Source organism: Pelmatolapia mariae, linkage group LG1, assembly GCF_036321145.2.
Source record: "Pelmatolapia mariae isolate MD_Pm_ZW linkage group LG1, Pm_UMD_F_2, whole genome shotgun sequence".
NCBI lineage: Eukaryota > Metazoa > Chordata > Actinopteri > Cichliformes > Cichlidae > Pelmatolapia > Pelmatolapia mariae.
Window position 1 is genome coordinate 19786466 of NC_086227.1, and position 20232 is coordinate 19806697.

Below are 20232 nucleotides of genomic sequence, written 5' to 3' on the forward strand. Positions count from 1 at the left end.
GGCTGCAGAAGTCACAAAATTTAAATCTAAGGGACGCACTGGTCTTATATTCTGTTCTGTACGAGCAATGTCATAGGATTACTCAATAATGGAAAGTTTTGGTCCATGTTTACAGAAAGGAAAGTTCAGCCAAACACACCAGGGACATTCGACAGTTGTGAAATCGCAGGTATTCACAGCTGTGGAAAAAAAGAGCAAGCTTCATGTAAACCAGTGGTCCCCAAACTACGGCCCGCGGGCCGGATACGGCCCGCCTCCACATTTGACCCGGCCCCCTGAACAATATTAGAGATGCATTATTATTTTTTCAGTCTGGCCACGCAATCGACACTAATGCACCCATAGAACACTGGGGTGTAGTGGGCCTGCCCGACTGAATCTCAGGAAATGTTTCCTCATGTCAATAAAGCTCATTTGATTTGAATTGTGAAACACCCTAAAAAAAATTTTTGCTACTACGACCTCACTTTGTCCAGAACGTGAACGTGACCCCAAAGAACGGAATAATGGCCAAAAGGTTAGGTAAGAGAAAAATTGATTCAGAATGCAGGGTATTTAACCTGCAGTGGACACACGATTATTTTTTTGTTCAATGCAAAGAAAAGGCTGTTTGTCTCATCTGTCAAGAGACGGTGGCGGTATTCAAAGAATACAGTCTGCGCCGACATTATGAATGCCGTCACAAAGACAAGTATGATAGCTTGCAAGGCCAAATGCGAACAGACAAAATCTCAAAGCTAAAAAGTGGACTGTTAGCTCAGCAGACTGCACGCCAAACTCAGCTGAACCAGTCATCAGTTCGGGCCAGCTTTCGTGTTGCTCAACTGATAGCAAGCTACGGTAAACCTTTCACTGAGGGAGAGTTTGTCAAGAAATGTTTGAATGTTGTCGTGGAGGAGGTGTGTCCCGATAAGAAAGATGTCTTTAATGCTGTGAGTCTATCGGCAAGCACAATCACCAGACGCGTGGAAGAAATAGGGGGTGATGTATATGCCCAGCTGCAGCAAAAGACGAAAGAATTTGACTTTTTTTCATTAGCACTGGATGAGAGCACGGACGTGCAGGACACAGCGCAGCTTCTTATTTTTATTCGTGGAGTCAGCGCAAACTTTGAGATGTGCGAGGAGCTGGCAGCCCTCCAAAGTCTGAAAGGCACTACGACGGGGGAGGATATTTTCGACAAAGTATGTCAAACAATGGAAGAGTTGGATCTGGACTGGGCAAAGCTTGTTAGCATCACGACTGACGGGGCTCCTTGTATGGTGGGCGCATCTCGGGGCCTAATAGGACGCATGAACCGCGAGATGGAAGAACGGGGTCTCACCGCCCCTCTACAAGTCCACTGCATAATTCACCAGCAAGCGCTTTGCTGCAAAGTGTTGAAGTGGGATTCTGTCATGAAGGCTGTGGTATCATGCATAAACTTCATCAGAGCAAATGGACACAGGCAGTTCCAACAATTCCTGTCTGAACTGGAATCTGCGTACGGAGATGTGCTGTACTACACAGAGGTCCGATGGTTGAGCCGCGGCAGAGTTTTGAGGCGTTTTTACGAGCTGCTACCCGAAATTAACGCATTTCTTCAATCAAAAGGCAAAACGGTCCCAGAGCTGATCGACCCAGAATGGAAGTGGCATCTCGCATTTTTAACAGACGTGACGGAAATGCTGAACGGCCTTAACTTGCAGCTACAAGGCCAGGGGAAACTCATTTGCGACATGTATTCTCACATAAAAGCATTTGAGTTGAAACTAGCGCTGCTTTTGGAACAAGTGAAAAAGCACAACTTCACCCATCTCCCTGCTACCCAAAACCTTTCTGCAGAGAACCCAGCGGTCCTGTTCCCAGCTGAAAAGTGTGTGGAAGCACTGGAAATGCTGAAGGTGGAATTCAGTGTGCGATTCCGTCAACTACATGCTCATGCAAAAGAAATCCGTCTTTTCCAAAACCCCTTTGTTGCCGACATCGATGAAGCCCAGCCTTTTTTTCAGTTTGAGCTGGCCGAGTTACAGAACTGTGATGTTCTGAAAGACGCATTCAAGCCCAACAGTCTCGTTGACTTCTATGCCGCCCTCCCAAATGACACGTACCCTAACATAAAAAAAACACGCAATGAAGATGTCCACACTTTTTGGCAGCACGTATATCTGCGAGCAAACCTTTTCACGCATGAAACTCATGAAATCTCCGATGAGATCAAGATTGACAGATGAACATCTGCATCAGTGTTTGAGAGTGGCTGTGACTAGAATGGAACCGGACATTCAACTTCTCACTGGCCAGATGCAGGCCCACAGTTCACACTGATGAACATACATACATAAGGTAAGCTCACTTTTGTGACTTAAATGAGTTATTCTGAGTATAACTCATTTATAAACTCATTTATAAATATAATCATAATAAAATCTACTGGGATAAAATCCATCTCCACAACCATTGAAAAAAGCTTGTGAAAATGTTTTGTGCTGTGTAGGGTGCTGTATCACTTAGTTCGGTTTCTCAGCTTGCTTGCTTTGTGGTTTTCAGAGGGAAGTTGATGAGAGAGAGCAAACAGTGGTGTCTACTAGGCTACCCTACTGGAACCTACAAAACTGGATTATAAGGAAAGAACACAAGAACTTTGAGAGACTGCTCATATGTGTCATTTAAGATTCTGCTCTGACAACTGAAGCGTAAGATTGTGCACGGCACAACAGAAACTTTCTTCCTGTGAAGAACCCAGAGAGGGTTATTTGGTTATTATTGATGTCATAAATATTATTATTAAGTATTTCCTATGTTAATTTTTTCTGTGAAGAACCCAGAGAGGGTTATTTGGTTATTATTGATGTCATAAATAGTGTTATTATATATTTCCTGACTTTTTTTCTGTGAAGAACCCAGAGAGGGTTATTTGGTTATTATTGATGTCATAAATAGTATTATTAAGTATTTCCTATGTTAATTTTTTCTGTGAAGAACCCAGAGAGGGTTATTTGATCTCGGAAAGGGTTATTAATATTTGGTTATGTGTGGCTTTCTGGAAAACAATAAATGTTTACATTTCGGCAAACCTGCGATCGTCACACTTTTTCTGTTACAAACTGACCCTGGCCCCCCATCAGAGAAGGAAAAAGTTATGTGGCCCTCACTGGAAAAAGTTTGGGGACCCCTGATGTAAACCAAAACATTTGAGGGGTTTTTTGCTCATCATGAAAAATCTCTGTTCATTTCAATAAACTCTGCTGGCTTACCTTTATCAATGTATGTGCAGCAATTTATTACTATTAAAGTTATTTATTAATTTTTAGATGTGTTAATGTTTGCTTGTTTTCTAGTTTCTTATGGTTATGTCGTCTTGAATTCAGAGTGCAAATCCAGAGTTGTCAGGAAAATTTCGACAAAAATGGTTGTTTATAATGTTGTTGCTGCTGCTGTTTTTGTCATTGATGCCTCAGGACGTGATTTTGCACGAGAGAAAGTCATGCACATGAGCACAAATGCACATATATATGTCTACTGGTACACGCTGGTGGTGCTACTGCTGCATTAGTTTGTGTGTTACACTTTACTGGAAAAAACCTATATGGGATTTCTTAATAAATGTAAAAAGGATCTATTGCAGTCTAGTGCGATCTCTTCGTCTGTTTCTTTTTAAAACATTTGCATGTTAGATTAGGTTTTTGGTTGTGTCAAGGCTGCGTCTGTGATTTTAGTTTTGTATTTTCCATCCATCCACATTTTGCCACATACTTATATGTCCGTGTATTCTTTGTAGTTATTTTCTAAATAGTTTTTATTGTTAAAATCAGTTAAATCAGGTGGAGGAAGTGGTTGGGGAAAGGGAAGCTTGGTGAGTCACTAGATTTGTGGTAGAAAATGGATGAATAGATGTTTGGAAGGCATATGGTGAAGGCAAAATTTAGATGAATCAGCAGTGTTATTACTATGAATGCATAACAGTTTTTGAAGGAAGTTGACTTACAGCAAACATGTCCATTAAAGCATCATTAGACAAGATGAAATAATAAAATTAATAAAACTTGCAAACTAAGGATATTTCATCTCTGTCTTTATGTTAGTTTGATTTTCCCAGTTCAGAAAATAGTTTCAAGTAGCTTCTGTTTTTCCTCAAAAGTCTATGTTTTATTTTTATTTTAACTGGATATTTTTTCACATCTAGTTTTAGTTTTTATCTTAGTTTAGCTATAACTCTTCATGGTTATAGAAGACTAAAAGGAAAATATATTTGTTACTCATAATAGTTCATAATCTGAAAAAAAAAAGAGAAGCATACAGTTATTAGTCAGAATGAAGGTAATGTAATGCACAATTCAGAGGCAACCTGCCAAAAATGCTGTAGCAGACCTTAATGGAATATAAAGGAATGCTCACCTCAGTGACCTTTCTTTGTAGAAGAAAGAAGAGAGGATCAAAATACCTCCACAAATAATGACAGGGGGTAATATGTCATGTGTTGTTGTTCATCTGAATTTGTTACCATCTTAAATAGACAGTGAAAATCTTACTTTCCAAGCTGCAGAATTTAGAGTTCATCTTTAAAGTTCACTGAATAACTTGTTTACAGGAACACTACTATTTTTATTCTGTTCAGAAACAAGCAGGGTCAGAGAAATGAAAGTTCAGCCAAGCCCACCGGTGTCCTGAGTGTGCAGCTGCAGGTTGGGGTGGCGGTGGGGTTATTTAACCTGGCACTACTTTCTGTTCTTTTTAATGCTGTTCAAACCTGCATCCATAAGGGTCAACAGGATATGTAGTATTTAAAACAGAAAATCAATCTACAGTTTATTTGATCAAACAACCAAACTATTATTTATTTATTATTATTATTATTGTTTTATGACAGGCTTTGATGCTGACAAAAACACTGCTCTGTTTTGAGCAGTGCTAAAAGTTCAAAGCAGCAGATGGCAGTAGAAGTCTACTGATTCCTGGCAGAGAAATAACTGTAATTCCTCCAATCATGTCACTATGACATGACATGACATAGTGACATGACATGACATGACATAGTGACATGACATGACATGACATAGTGATATGACATGACATGACATGTCATAGTGACATATCTTACACTGAAAAAAATCTATCACACAAATTCCTATATGCATGTATATATAATATTTATTTTTAACTTCCCTCTCACCCCTGCGGGTGGACTTTATCCGTGAAGCTCAGATTCTCTAACAGAGGCCCGGGAGCTTGAAGGTCCTACACCAGGGGTCCCCAATCCCAGTCCACGAGGGCCGGTGTCCCTGCAGGTTTTAAATCTCACACTGGGTCAACACACCTGAATCACATGATTAGTTCATTACCAGGCCTCTGAAGAACTTCAAGACATGTGGAGAAGGTAATTTATCCATTTAAATCAGCTGTGATGGATCAAGGACACATCTAAAACCTGCAGGGACACCGGCCCTCGTGGACTGGGATTGGGGACCCCTGTCCTACACAGTCTCTTTGCTGTTCATAGGCCTGTGCTCTTCTGGACAGAGATCTTGGATGTCATTCCTGGGATCTCCTGGAGCCTCTTGCCCAGTTTGGGTGCCACTGCCCTGAGTGCCCACAGGGACCACTGTTGCTTTAGCATCTTCTCCCCAGCTCCTCTCTCAGCCATTTGTATATTTATATATACCAGGATTTCAATTAAAGAGCCGGTGCATACTGGAACCATAAAACCAGTGACCAATACTGTTAATTTATGATGTCTGTGGCATAAACATTACATTGGGTGATCGTCCAATCATTTTTAAGCAGTCCACATGTTTGTTTTGCCAAGACTTGGGAGAACAAGCCTTGAGAACAATTTACAAAAAAAAAAAAAATTACATATTGAGATTGCCTTGTTAGACTTTGGATAGGGGTCACTTTAACACAAAATTTCAATAACTTGATGGCACTGTTAGTGATCAAGTTAGCAAAGGACCCAATATGCAGGCCAAATGCAGACTCTCAGGTTGGCAATTAAAAATGAGGAACTTATGCAAAACTTACTGTGGTGGGAAAATCCTATGACTAACAAAAATTCAAAAACAATGACAAAAACAAAAACAGCAGCTAAACAAATGCAAAGAATTAGAATAAAAAGAAACCAGAGAGCGCAGAAACAAGATGGACGTGAAGGGGGGACGATAACAGAACACCTGAGACAGGTTTGAAGCTTAAGGTACAGAAAAAGAAAAGAACAACAATAGTTGAATAATGATGAAATTAAACCAAATAAGAGACTGTTTCAGAGTGTAGGTGGGTGGAGTGTTGAGCAGAGGATCTGAACAAAAGATGAGCTCTTTATTGGCTCTTTAGCAAATCCAAAATGTAACATAATCCAAGGAAAAAGTCCAAAAACACGAATTCGGAACCTGCACAGGGAAGCTAAACCAATAACGTACACGGATAACTCACTAGTGGACTAAGCAAAAATAGCAGGAACTGGAGACGGGTGGGGAACAAGCCATAGCTAAATAAGATTAACACAGGTAAAAGCAATCAATTCACCAATCAAGAAGTAAAAGTAGGAAGAGCCACCACTTAAAACTAAACGTCTTAAGAAATACACAAAGGAGACTAATACAGACATGGTTATTAACACTTCACAAGAAGTGCAAGACAAGAAAAGACCAAGAAACCAAACATAAACACTGGAATTAGAACCCAAATACTACAATAAAACCACACTCCTTGTATTAGAATAACATTAGAGACATGTGCCAACATCAAATCTCTAATTTTCACAAATTTTAAAATAGTGAGTTGGATTTTTTGTGATCTAATAAGTGCAGAACTTCATAAAGATAAAATAAGTTAAGATAAGATAAGATATACGATGAACCTTTATTCGTCCCACATGTGGGAAATTTGTTGTGTTAAAGAAGAAAGTGGACAGTGCAAAGTTACAGCAGCAAAAATGGGGAAAAACAATGGAATAGAATAAGATAAAAAGAATAACATAATATATACAATAGAATAAAATACTATGTTGTCAGAAAAATTACAGTTCATGGTATTTCACATGTGTGTGTGTGTGTGCGTGTGTGTGTGTGTGTCTGTGCATGTGTGGTCATCTGTGAAGTCTTTGTTGTGGAGTCTGACAGCAGTTGGAAGGAAAGACCTGTGGAGTCTCTCCGTCCCACATCATGGGTGCCGCAGCCTGCCGCTGAAGGTGCTGCTCAGTGCTGTCAGAGTCTTCTGCATAGGGTGGGAGATGTTGTCCAACAGGGATGGCAGCTTAGCCACCATTCTCCTGTCACTCTCTCTCTTTCTGTCCCCAGCGGAGATGCTGCCGCCCCAGCAGACCGCACTGTAAAAGATGGCTGAGGCCACCACAGAGTCATAGAAGGTCTTCAGGAGTGGACCCTTCACTCCAAAAGACCTGAGCATCTGCAGCGGGTACAGCATGCTCTGCCTTTTCCTGTAGAGAGCATTTGAGTTGTGAGACCAGTACAGTTTATTGTTCAGGTGAACACCAAGGTACCTGTAGCTATCCACAGCCTCAATATCAATACCTTGGATGTTTAGTGGCTGCAGTGGAGGATGTTTGTGCTTGCAGAAGTCTACCACCATCTCCTTGGTTTTACTGGTTTGGATTGGTTTTAGTGTTGATCTGTAGGTAGTTCTGCTGACACCAGTCCATAAAGCCTTAATACTAAATAGTGACTAGAACTTAAATGCAACAAATACATGAAGTTTAAGATTGAGGATAACAAAAAAATCAAAACAGGAATCGAAAATCAAAATAATAATAATCAGGGAACCAAACAGAAAACGCTTAATCCACTTGAATCCAAAGGTTCCTGAAACCAGGGGCACAACAGACCGAGAAGAAACCCAAAAAAACAGAAACTCTACTACTGTAGGGTTACACAAGCATCTCAGGGGTCTGTGAGCTAAAGCAGTGCATTGAAGATACAGCATATTACACTGTACTGCTTATTTTTTTCTCTCTTTTTGTGATGATGGAACAATGCAGAGTGAATTTAAGGGTGTTTCAAATCTTTCAAAAAATTAATGAAAACTTCTTTGAGGAACCAGTGAATAATTTATCCTTCGTGGCTCACAAGCAAAACAGTTAGATCAGATTAAAACAAGAGCAATTAGGAAATTCAATGCAAAAATGTTACTGGTGGCCTTCAAAACTAAATTGTGAAAAAGAAAGGAGACACTGTCAAATGACCAAAACACACATTAGGTGCAAGGATTTGTGCTGCAATCTTTCCATGCAATAATTTACCTTTGATTGTTGGATTTCTGCTTGGTCAGCTTTTGGTTAACTTATAAATAAATAAATTTCAAGTATACGTGACAACTGGGTTACAAATAATTAGAGAACCAATCATAGAGGATAAAGCAACCCCAGAGCTTAATGCTATTACCACCACGTTTCTCCAGAGAGATGGTATTAACCAGGTGATAAACAGTAACTTGGAGTTCAGCCAGAAAGCTCTGTTTTAATCTCATTTGAGCAGACATCATTTTAGCTCTTCCCCTTAGTTCTTTAAACCCCATATGGTAAACTCCAGGTGGAAAGAGTGCCTTTCTAGCTGCTTTACAATGATGGAGTGGTGCTGAGATTATTGCCCTAATGCCTCGCCACAGTTATCGCAGAGATCTACAAAGAATACCTTGGTGCTTAGTACTTGTTTTTTGCCACAACATGCAGTCTGATCTGTAGGACCTCAGAGACACAGGTGTACCTTCCAGAAGGTTTCAGTCAGCTTCAGGGCCATTTAAAGGTTGATTAAACCAAACTTACTTTAACATAATTTGGATTGCCAAAGGGTGTAAAGTGTTTGAAGACTGACATTTTGTTTTTAAACTTGTAAAAGTTTCCAAGTATATATTTCCAGTTGTTCAAAATTGGCTACTGAGTTCTGAATGACATACAAAAGCAGTTTTATTAGTTTCATATTCTGCAAAATCATAAAAGCTGTCATTTGACTTCTGCACATTTGAGATAAATAGGCTGTAACGATATTCCCAGGCCTGCTTTAAACTAGCTCAGCTGTAATGTTTCTAACAGTGCTGTTGATTGTGATATGATGAGTCTAAGATTACCTGGAATCTGAGCGCTCATGAATCACTCTTTTATTGTTTCAAATAAACCAACATCTCCCCAGACTGTGACGATATTTCGCAATGTCACCGAAAACGCCCGAGGGATTAAAGCACGGCTTGAGTTGGGCTGATGAATGTGTTGTTTTGCGTTCAGAGGAGGCACAGTGACAGGCTAATAAATATTCATCACAGTGACAGTGCGAAAAAAAGATGAAGCTGTGAGAGTGAGAAGGAGAAGTTTCTGTCCATATGCAAGGGAAGCGTATTTTTCAAGAATTAATCGAATGTTTATGCAACAGATTAAATGCATTCCACACTTGACATAAAGCAGAGGCAACAAAAGCAAAATCGTAAAACTATCTGCTTTACACAGATGCACAAAGCTCATACAAGATGTCAGAGGTGCTATCACAAGAAATGTGTCAGACAGAAATCTGCGTGATTGAACAACTGAACAAAGGTGTAACATTGAGTCAACATAGCAGAGCAGTCAACTGGCACTGAGCTTTTTGAGATAAAACACTGCTACATGCTGCAAATTGAAAAATGCTTTCTATCCCTGACATAAAATTTTACTGTTACTTCAAAGATAAAACTAAAAAAAATTCTGGGCCTCCCCTAAAACAATAAGGACATGGATGATTAACTTCTACACTTGAGCTGCACTATATTTACAGCAAGAAGCTGAAGATAGCTCTTCCAATGGGTAAAAAAAGCTAAAATAATGGTTAACTGGGGGTGCTTCTTCCTTACAAATTGGAATTGTTTGAAGTGGATGTGTGGATGGCCGCTAACTTCCTGCTTCTTAATTCAGATAAAACTGAGGTTATTGTACTCGGCCCTGAAAATCTTAGAAATATGGTATCTAAGCAGATCCTTACTCTGGATGGCATTACCTTGGCCTCCAGTAATGCTGTGAGGAACCTTGGAGTCATTTTTGACCAGGACATGTCCTTCAAGGCACATATTAAACAAATATGTAAGACTGCTTTCTTCCATTTGCGCAACATCTCTAAAATTAGAAATATCCTGTCTCAGAGTGATGCTGAAAAACTAGTTCATGCCTTCATTACTTCCAGGCTGGACTACTGTAACTCATTATTATCAGGATGTCCTAAAAACTCCCTGAAAAGTCTTCAGTTAATCCAAAATGCTGCAGCAAGAGTACTGACAGGGACTAGAAAGAGAGAGCATATTTCTCCTGTTTTGGCTTCCCTTCATTGGCTTCCTGTTAAATCCAGAATTGAATTCAAAATCCTGCTCCTCACATACAAGGTCTTAAATAATCAGGCCCCATCTTATCTTAATGACCTTGTAGTACCATATCACCCTATTAGAGCACTTCGCTCTTGCTCTGCAGGCTTACTTGTTGTTCCTAGAGTATTTAAAAGTAGAATGGGAGGGAGAGCCTTCAGTTTTCAGGCCCCTCTTCTGTGGAACCAGCTTCCAGTTTGGATTCAGGAGACAGACACTATCTCTACTTTCAAGGTTAGGCTTAAAACTTTCCTTTTTGCTAAAGCATATAGTTAGGGCTGGACCAGGTGACCCTGAATCCTCCCTTAGTTATGCTGCAATAGACGTAGGCTGCCGGGGATTCCCATGATGCATTGAGTTTTTCCTTTCCAGTCACCTTCTCACTCACTATGTGTTAATAGACCTCTCTGCATCGAATCATATCTGTTATTAATCTCTGTCTCTCTTCCACAGCATGTCTTTCATCCTGTTTTCCTTCTTTCACCCCAACCGGTCGCAGCAGATGGCCGCCCCTCCCTGAGCCTGGTTCTGCCGGAGGTTTCTTCCTGTTAAAAGGGAGTTTTTCCTTCCCACTGTCGCCAAAGTGCTTGCTCATAGGGGGTCATATGATATGATTGTTGGGTTTTTCTCTGTATTTATTATTGTGCTATCTACTGTACAATATAAAGCGCCTTGAGGCGACTTTTGTTGTGATTTGGCGCTATATAAATAAAATTGAATTGAATTGAATTGAATAAAGTAATTTGAATTGATTTTCACTAAATGTGGTGCTGTTTTTAGAGAAACACAAGCATTCTGCTGACAACCCGTTCAAACAGCCATACTTGTGCTTTCTCTTTATTTTGGCACCACCTGACTTTTGGGTGAAGACCAACAAACTACCAAAACCAAAACCTGGAGATAATCAGCTAATTAAGGGTAGCACCACCTGGCTGATACCTACCCTCGTCATTCCTATGGAAGCAAGGTTAAGGTTGGACGTTGTTTTTTTTCAGGGTTGCTTGTGAAAACTTTCTTTTTCACATGAATGTACTATGTTGACTTAAACCACAGGTGTCGAACTCCAGACCTCGAGGGCCGGTGTCCTGCAGGTTTTAGATGTATTCTTGAGCCATCACAGGGGATTCAAATGGCTAAATTACCTCAACATTTCCTGAAGTTCTCCAGAAGTCTGGTAATGAACTAATCAATTGATTCAGGTGTGTTGACCCAGGGTGATCTCTAGAACCTGCAGGACACCGGCCCTCGAAGCCTGGAGTTCGACACCCCTGACTTAAACAGTTTAAGAGTCAAGAGATGTTCCACTCTTGGGAGTCTCCCATTTGTGATGAACAAACAAACAAACCTTGCTTGCTTGTGTCACTTTCCAGGTCTTTAGCAAATTATTGACAACTCAACTTTGGTGCAAATTTTGGTTGCTCTGTGGCTCAAAATCACCAAAATCTTAGAGCCGATAAATCATATTCCATAGAGTGCATTTTTCAAAATGCCATTCTAGTTGGAAAAATGTACACACCAATGGAATTTTTTTTTAAAAAAAACTATTAAAATATTAAATATTAACAAAATATTAAGTATCAAAAATACTCTCAGACGCACAATCGCATTAGGCTGAAGTAATAAATAAGTTGAGATTCTGTTGTAATAAAATCGCTAATCAGGTTACCAGCTCTGTGCTGCATTTCTGTCTTTTTATGGCTTCAAAACGATCGATTACACAGGAACAAAGAATAGAAGAGAAAACAGGTGAAAAGATATTCAGTAAGTGCATTTCAAGGACACATTTACAAGAACCTAAAAGCTAGAAATTTTTAAAGCACTTTATTGCCATGCTCACTATACATTGTAATCTTCATCTTTAACGTTTTATTACTTTTTTGTATATAATTTGCCCGCTAAACACTTTTCTTCGACTTCTTTATTAACACTGCATGCGACTTTCAGTTTAGTTGTAACACTCGGCGTTTGATCGGCTTTAAAATCACCTCCTATATTAGATGTTTAACCGAAAGACAGCGTCCAGGTGACTGATTGATGGGTAACACAACACTAGAGATCGCCATTGAGCCACGATCCACGCGTGGTTCCGGGCGAACGTGAATAGTGAGTAAATGTGCCTTATCGACTGTATAGGCCTTTTGGCTGTAATGGCATTATTATAATAATTAAAACGCACAGACTGCTCATGACACTGCCACTAATGAAAAGCTTACTAGAGGCTCAACACGTGAGCGAGAGTAAAACGTATGGGCTACAACTTGGACACGTTATGCGTAAAAGGTATCAATATTCGCAGAGATTCTCACATGAATCCCACTGATTAGGCTATCGATCCGTAGTGAAACCACGGAGATGAGAGTGATCAGCACTTACTATTTAGATCAGTAATTCGTGTAATTTATTTATTTCCTCCCTCTTCTGGGCTCTTTTTTATCATCTCACATAGTAGCGACAGACTTCTGTAGCAGACTGTATGATTACTAGAATCGATTGTCTGTCAGAATTACCTCTATTATTAAAAAGCTCGGAAAGGCTCCGGTTCACATGACAGTAGGAGCCTCTCATTGTGCAGCTCGGAGTGAAAGAGAGGCTTTGACTCTGTGTGATGAGATGAAGACCTCAGATGAAATGGTCAGCAGCACCGAGGGCGCACGGATTCCTCGCCTCGGCTCTGAGTAGACGACCTCCTACCGACTTACTTCACGTCACCCCGCCCGTCTGCTTGCCGTCTCCTCCCCTAAAACCCTTCCTGCGACCAACCCTTTGAGCGACTCTGGGCTTAAAAAAATAGAGACTGAGAGAGAAAGTGAGAGAGATAGCGAGAGCGAGCCAAAACACATACTCCCAACATCACTTAGACTATCTTCTCCAGCACAACAAGGGGAGGAGGACGCACAAGTGCAGGCGCGTCCATGCGTGCCAACCGGCAGACGAACAAGACATTAAAGCGGGCAAAGGACCACAAATAAATTGGAATAAGACTGAACTCTTTGGAAAAGCGCACAGCTTTGCAAAAAAACCCAAACAAACAACCAAAAAAAAAAAAGACAGTCTAGATGAGTGAATGGTAAGAAGAGTCATGCATCTCAACGGAGGAGCAGATAACAGCAAAGGTGAGCAAAAATATTTCAGCGGCCATCAGTGGATAATTTTAATCAGGCTCTCTGCATAGTTCAAAGCTCTCGCGTTGATTGCCAGATGCCCTTGAGTGTGCCATGTTGATGTCAAGTAATGATGCTGGGGGTCATTCCAACAAGCTAATGGTAACTGCTGTCATGGTTTTATTAGTGCCTGTTTGCCTTTCACCAAAACGCACTGAAAAGCTTCGCATGGTAGTGAGAAGGGGTGCTGCAATACACCCAAGGTGGCAATATAGTGACTGTCTGTGAGCCAGCCACTTGAGCACTTGTTGTTCTCGATTTGGATCCAGTGTGCACGGTCGTATCCTTGCACGGTCGTTCTTGCACGGGGTGACCTGAGCATACATGCACAAGGTCATTTTGATGAGCAGCCTGTCGTGTTTGTGCAGCTTCGAGGTGCGTGTGTTTGTATTGTTGTCTGTAACTGAGACGAATGCGTGCCCTCCGCTGTGGTCGGAGAGGGAGATTTAGAGAGCAGACGGTGTGTAACGACACAACGCTTCCTATCAAGATAAGTACCGATGGCTGTTGATGCATCTGCGAGAGCCGTGGTGTTGGTGGTGGGGGTAATTTTACTCTCAGTCTTGGAACCGAGGTCGAGGTCACTGACTAACACCTGATGCTGATGGAGATTTGCCTCTCAATGTCTGTCGACATGACGCAGCCCGTGTCTTACTGTGCACTGTAAAATAAACAGCAACTGGACTTGTGTCCACCACACCCACGCACTCAGCAAGTTAAATGTATTATAATGACTGGCATCAAGTATATGGCACTATGATCTACAGACTGATTATTCAAACTACTGCATGTAATAGTCAGTCCCCCATAAACGTGAGATATCTGTAGTACAGTTGTGGCCAGAAGAAGTCTTAAAAACCCCCAAACTGAAATACTAAAGAGCAACACCAGAGTGTAAGTGCTGAAAATCTTTCAACTTTTTATTGTCTCACATCTGAGCAGCATGCTGATAATGATGTGATACAGTTTGAATTGGAGTACAGTATTTCACATTTTTATTTGCAAGTGGTGAGCTTTACGGGAGGCTAATATCTTTGTTTTTACCAGCTGTAAAGCGTGCTGTTTGGTGAGGAGTTCCCCATGTGGAGAGGGGTGACCGGCACAGTGGCACACCGCATCGCCCCTCATCTGAAATGTCTTACGACCTCATTGCCAGATATGGTTTCACCAGGGACAAAAGATGAGTCACCATCTGCAACTGGAAGTGATTTCATGATTACATGACAGGCGTGTGTGCGTGCGCGTGTATATTCCTGTATTACTCTGCTCGTGGGGACATAAATGTGCATACAGAGTCTCAATGTGTGGGCATGCTTTCCTTCTGGGGACGAAAGGAAAGCATGCCCACAGTGTAAATTACAATAATTTAGTTTGAAGATGCGCTTAAGGCTAGGCTTAGGTTAAGATGTGGTAATGGTTAGGGTTAGGGAGTTAGCAGCTATGTTAAGGGTTAGGGTAAGACTGTAGCAAAGGAAGTTAATGTTCTCGGGAGTGATGGAAGCGTGACTGCATGTGTATTTGCACATGTGTGTGCTTGTGTGAGACAGAGAGAGTATGTGTGTCTGTGTTTGTGTCTGAAAGTGAGAGGGAATGTGTGAGAGAGAGTCGTGAAGCCAAAAGGTATTAATCAAAAGGTTAAGTGTAACAGCAGAACTCAGGCTAAAGATCGGCTCCTTATATATTGAAAACACAGAAATAAATATTATAAATGTCACTGAATAACATCAGTGATGACGGAGACACTGCGTCCAATATAATAACAGCTTCTTTTTTTATTCTAACAGCAAAAATATTACATGTGGCATATTAAAGATGTCTGAAGTTCATGAAGTTAATGTTCTGTATGGCAGCAGAAGCAGATGGTGTTTTATGCTTATAGGCTGTTTACTGTGTCAAAATGAATCAGATCAATGGCTCAGACTCATTACCAAAAAAAATTATAGCCAAGCCTCCAGCTTTAATTGTCACATTGCATTACCTTAGATAGTCTAGACAACACAGAAACGCGTTTTCCGGCAGACACAATCTATTTCAAGATTAATTTCAGCAAACGGTTCAGTCAGCAAAGCGTTTGTAATTTGTCTTAAAAACAACCGTGAGTGTTCTTTCTGGAGCTCATACATTTTTAGCTTCACAGGGACAGCAATCTAAACTTCAGCAATCGTTAGCCCTCTTCTGCACCGTGACGCGAATTGAGCAGAAGGGTGTCAGTCAAACTTTGAGTGTAATTTACCGCCGGATTAATGTGTTTGTGTAGATTTTACCTGGAGATTGAATTGACATTTTTCCCTGCTTGTTGGCTCTTAAGCAATAACTATACTTTGGTTTAAAATCATCCTCAATTTACACTTTCCTATGAAATAATACATTTGTAAAACACTGCATCAACAGGCTTCCTGAGTATACCTTTAGATGTAAAATGCAATCACTTGGCCTTTTTGTCCTATTGGACATTAGTGCTAAAATGTGTTTTATGAGGCCACCGTGGCCTCTAACCTTATTCTAATCAAGTGAATTGTTTTGCCAAATGTAATGAAATCCCATCCATGGGTTCCTGCGGCATTGCTTTCACAAATAATGGGACAGATGTGAGGTAACGCCTACCCTGACATTCATAAACCAAATTCAGATTTGTTCATGTTTGAATCTAAATGAATATTTGTGCAAAATTTATAGAAATCCTCACAAGATGTTCAAGTGATATTGTGCTCAGAGTCTGAAGCAGACAACCTCGTAATGCCCAGAGCTCACGGTGATGAGACTTTACTTGTTTATGTGACCAAGGTTAAAAAACTCCAAACTCATATTGACTTTACCATAAAAAGCTGATCTGGCAAACAAATAATCACTTAAATGCATTTGCTGATTGTTTTTTTCAATCATCTCCAAAAATACCAATTGTGGCCGCTCTTAAGTCACTTCAGCTTCACATTGACATGTTGGTGACAGGGCATATGAATACTTTCATATTTACTCATGATATCCATTAATTCTTAAGTCTAATTTTCAATATTAGATTTCTTGTAAATGTGGAGTATTTGTGCTTCCCAGTGTTACTGTCATTTATTTTAACATAGGCTACTTTTTACATTTTTGTCTTAAATGAAAGAAACAAGCACACATGACATCCCATATACAGTAACTATATTATACTATTATAAATAACTATTTACCTTTACCCTGTGTATAAACGAAATCTTACAAAGTTTAAAAAAAAAAAGGTTTTCCAGACCATTTCAAATATTTTCTTTGTCTATCGAAATATTACCTTTTCCTAGTGGAAGTATTGAACTCATCCATCATACCCAGTGCATACGCTCAATTTTGTGAACTAAAACAAGTGAACCAACACACTGCAATTACATCAAGATGTGATATAAGCTAGGATTTGAAGCTTTATTCATTCTAGTTATATCACCACTAAAGGAGACTCCATCTAAAAATATCCTCATTTGTGGTTATGTCGGTAAATGAGTTCAAATTTTGATGCTATAAAAGCAACAGCTCATTTTCCCAAATATTGATTAGGCTCACAGCAATAATAAAATACATTACATGCAGTCTGCAGGATGTTATGTAATTCTTTCCAGGCATAGAGTCACTTTTTTGTGTCTAGTACCCCAGACGAGCATCTATTATGCAACTTAAAGAGGGGAGCATATCATTGATTTGCAACCCAGTATTATTTATTAACAGAAAGAAAAAAAAAGGATGGAATAAGAAAAGGTATTGTTCCAGGGACTAAGAGCATGAATACGACAGCTTGAGGAGCTATTTATATAGAACCAACAAGCAATTTAACACAAGCAGTTACCAGGGACAGCACTGACAAGACAAAAATGTAAATGCACAAGCAGAATAAAGACAAGACCACAAGTTTGTGGAGGGCTTGTAGAACATAATCAGAGACACCTTTTTAGTGTTGTAGTAATCAGTGGGTAGTTAGTTGTGGAATTCCTGCGTTGTTGTTGCAAGTTCCCTTCACAACAACCCAGGTGTAAATGTCAGGTCTTAAGTAAGCATCAGGGCAAAGTGCAAAAGAGACATCTTATTAATCAAGCATGTGAGAACAGTCAGAGATAACCACTCAGTATTAGTAGCGTTGGGATTCAGTGGGAAATGTTTAATTAATATTACGGTTCAAAACTAATGGACTGGAATTATTATTAGTGGTATGAGACAAACTGTTAGGGAGACAGAACACTAATTAATAGAATTTGAAACAAATATATTTTTATTCCCTGTTTAACTGTGAGCCACAATGTTGGGAAACAAGCCACTTAGATTTACAGACTCAAGAGACCAGACGAAGAGGACATGAAAGAGGAAATATTGCTCTGTTCTACTTAGCTGCGCATATATTTTTAACCGAGGAGGAATATGATAGACTACCGCTTAAAAAATGATGACTGAATTAAAAAGTCAGACAGGAGGGGCCAACAAAGAAATAGACACAGCGTGTCACTTAGAGGGACAGATCTAGGCGTGTCTCGAGCTAGCAGGCCCGGACAGATGAATTCTTTAGCCTCGGTAAACTGTCACATCGTCACCTCGTGGTGTGAGGTTTGAAATAAAGAGAGCAGCAGCAACAAGGCTTTTTCTCTGATGAAGGCGTCAAAGTGAAACACGTCAGGTTTGCCAGTGCCTTTGTTTCAAATACAACCAGAATAATAAACGAAATGCCAAGTGATGTATCATTAACATATTTTTTTAACCCAGAATTATTTATATTGGTGTTTTTATTGCGAGCATACCTGTATTTGTACCAGAAGTAGGCAGGTCTATAGAAAAGTTATTAAATATGTATAGAACTTTTGTCATTTTCTTTATTGATATGGAAAAAAAAATGTGTGCACAGACCCAATCATCTATCCAAATATACATTGTCTTAACCACTAATGCTTCTTAGGGTTGCAGGGAGACTGTTTCCACACCCAGCTGTCATAAAGCATGGTGGTGGAGTACAACCTTCCAGTCCTACACCAGTCCATCACAGAGCTATAGGGGCAACCACACACTCACATCCACACCTACGGCCAACTTACAATCACCAGTTAACCTAACAAGCATGTCTTTGGCCTGTGGCAGGAAGCTGGATCACCCAGAGGAAACCTACACATGCACACTCATTCAAGCCCCACGCAGACAGGCTCCAAACTGATCAGGATGTTTAAACTAGGAACCTTGTTCCTGTGAGGTGACAGCACTAACCGCTGCACCACTGGTTTGTGGTTAGGCTCAACGTGTCCACGCCGAAGACGGCATTGTAATTGTTCTCAGATTCTTTTCTTGACCCTGTTTACCATCTTGAGTTTTACTTTGCACCTCACGAATACTTGTGGTGGAGAAGATTGTGGAATCTGGCTAAGGCGGCATCAAGGAAAGTAGTGCACCAATCTGCTGGCAGTGTGGGTTGAAAATCTTACTGGCAGATTTAGGGGGCTGGTGGAGAAGACAGAAATAGATAATTGGAGACACAGGCAGAGAGGAAGGGAGAGAGGTAGTGTAGATTTAGGGAGAATGTCTGTGTTGTTCCTCCTAGTCGTGAGTACTTCTCAAGAAGAGGCAAGTGACAGGAAGAGACATATACTATGCCTTTTAATCAGTGAACTCATTGAAGCAACACTGATCTCCACACACTTTACACAGCAAAGCAGAGAAAGACAGTGGAAAGCAGAGAAAGACAGTGGAAAGCAGAGAAGGAACCAAAAATCTGAAAGTGCTTCTTTTTAAATGCTGATTTATATTTACACATTAGCAGAGGAATGCTGTCGAGGCTCAGTAACAGAAACAGTGTATTTAAATATCTTATAATGCAGCTTCTTCAACTACATGTACTTTCTCGGAGTCTAAGCAGTTTGATGTATGAATAAATATGCACAAAATAAATGGTATGAATCAGCCTCATGTGATACAGGAGGATGTTTCTGTGTACAGAGTTAAGATGAGCAATAACTTCGAATTCAGCACTGACTAATAAATGTTGTAGAATCTTTACATGAGCACATCAGTATATATAAATATTTTTTGGCTAAATAATCATTATCAGTACTGATTATATTATTTCCACTTTACTTATGTAAGTTAGGACTTTTTTAGTGTTATTTCTATCTTCAATAATTTGCTTTTCTAGCCAAGATTTGCCAATTGGATGCATAAAAAGGCATAAGATGAGCTGTCAGTGGATGTGGGTTGGCATGGAGATCACATGTTATCAGCTCATCTTCTGGGACTGTTGCTGTACATAGATTTTGTGGCGTACATGAAATAACACTATGCTCAGTTTTGGGGTGAATCCCTCTGCGCTCTTTGTTTCTGACACGAGCTTCACAGGGAGACTGTGAGACTGTAACAAACTGCAACAGTTAATCCTTTTCTGTAAGACTTTTCTTGGCTGCATCACGCTGTCTCCATGATCTCCCCTCAGAAGTCTTGTGTGTGTGTTTGTACCTGTTTAGACATCTTTGTGAGGACCAGAAATTGGCATGCTACTATACTTGTGAGGACCAACAGTCACTTGTGAGGACACACATGCTGGTCCTCATAAGTTTAATGAGACTCAAAATGTGGTTTTAATCTCAGGGTTACAATTGGGTTATGGCTAGGTTTACGGTAAGGGTTAGGCATTCATTTTTGATGGTTAGGGTTAGAGTAAGCAGCTAGGGGAAGCATTATGTAATTATAATGTAATGAGAACGTGTTTGTGTGTTTTATGTGTCTTTGCAGTTGTAGTTTCTCTACACAGCAATACGAATACAAT

At 40.2% G+C, this 20232-nt stretch overlaps 1 protein-coding gene across 1 annotated transcript in view; it reads left to right on the forward strand.

Moving 5' to 3' along the window:
• The first annotated feature begins 13015 nt into the window (after positions 1-13015).
• Positions 13016-20232, forward strand: part of syt7b (synaptotagmin VIIb) — a 130299-nt gene continuing 123082 nt past the window's right edge. The window contains exon 1 of the mRNA XM_063475004.1: positions 13016-13424. Coding sequence (XP_063331074.1) covers positions 13376-13424 — 49 coding nt within the window. The 5' untranslated portion in view covers positions 13016-13375. The remainder of the gene's footprint in view (positions 13425-20232) is intronic.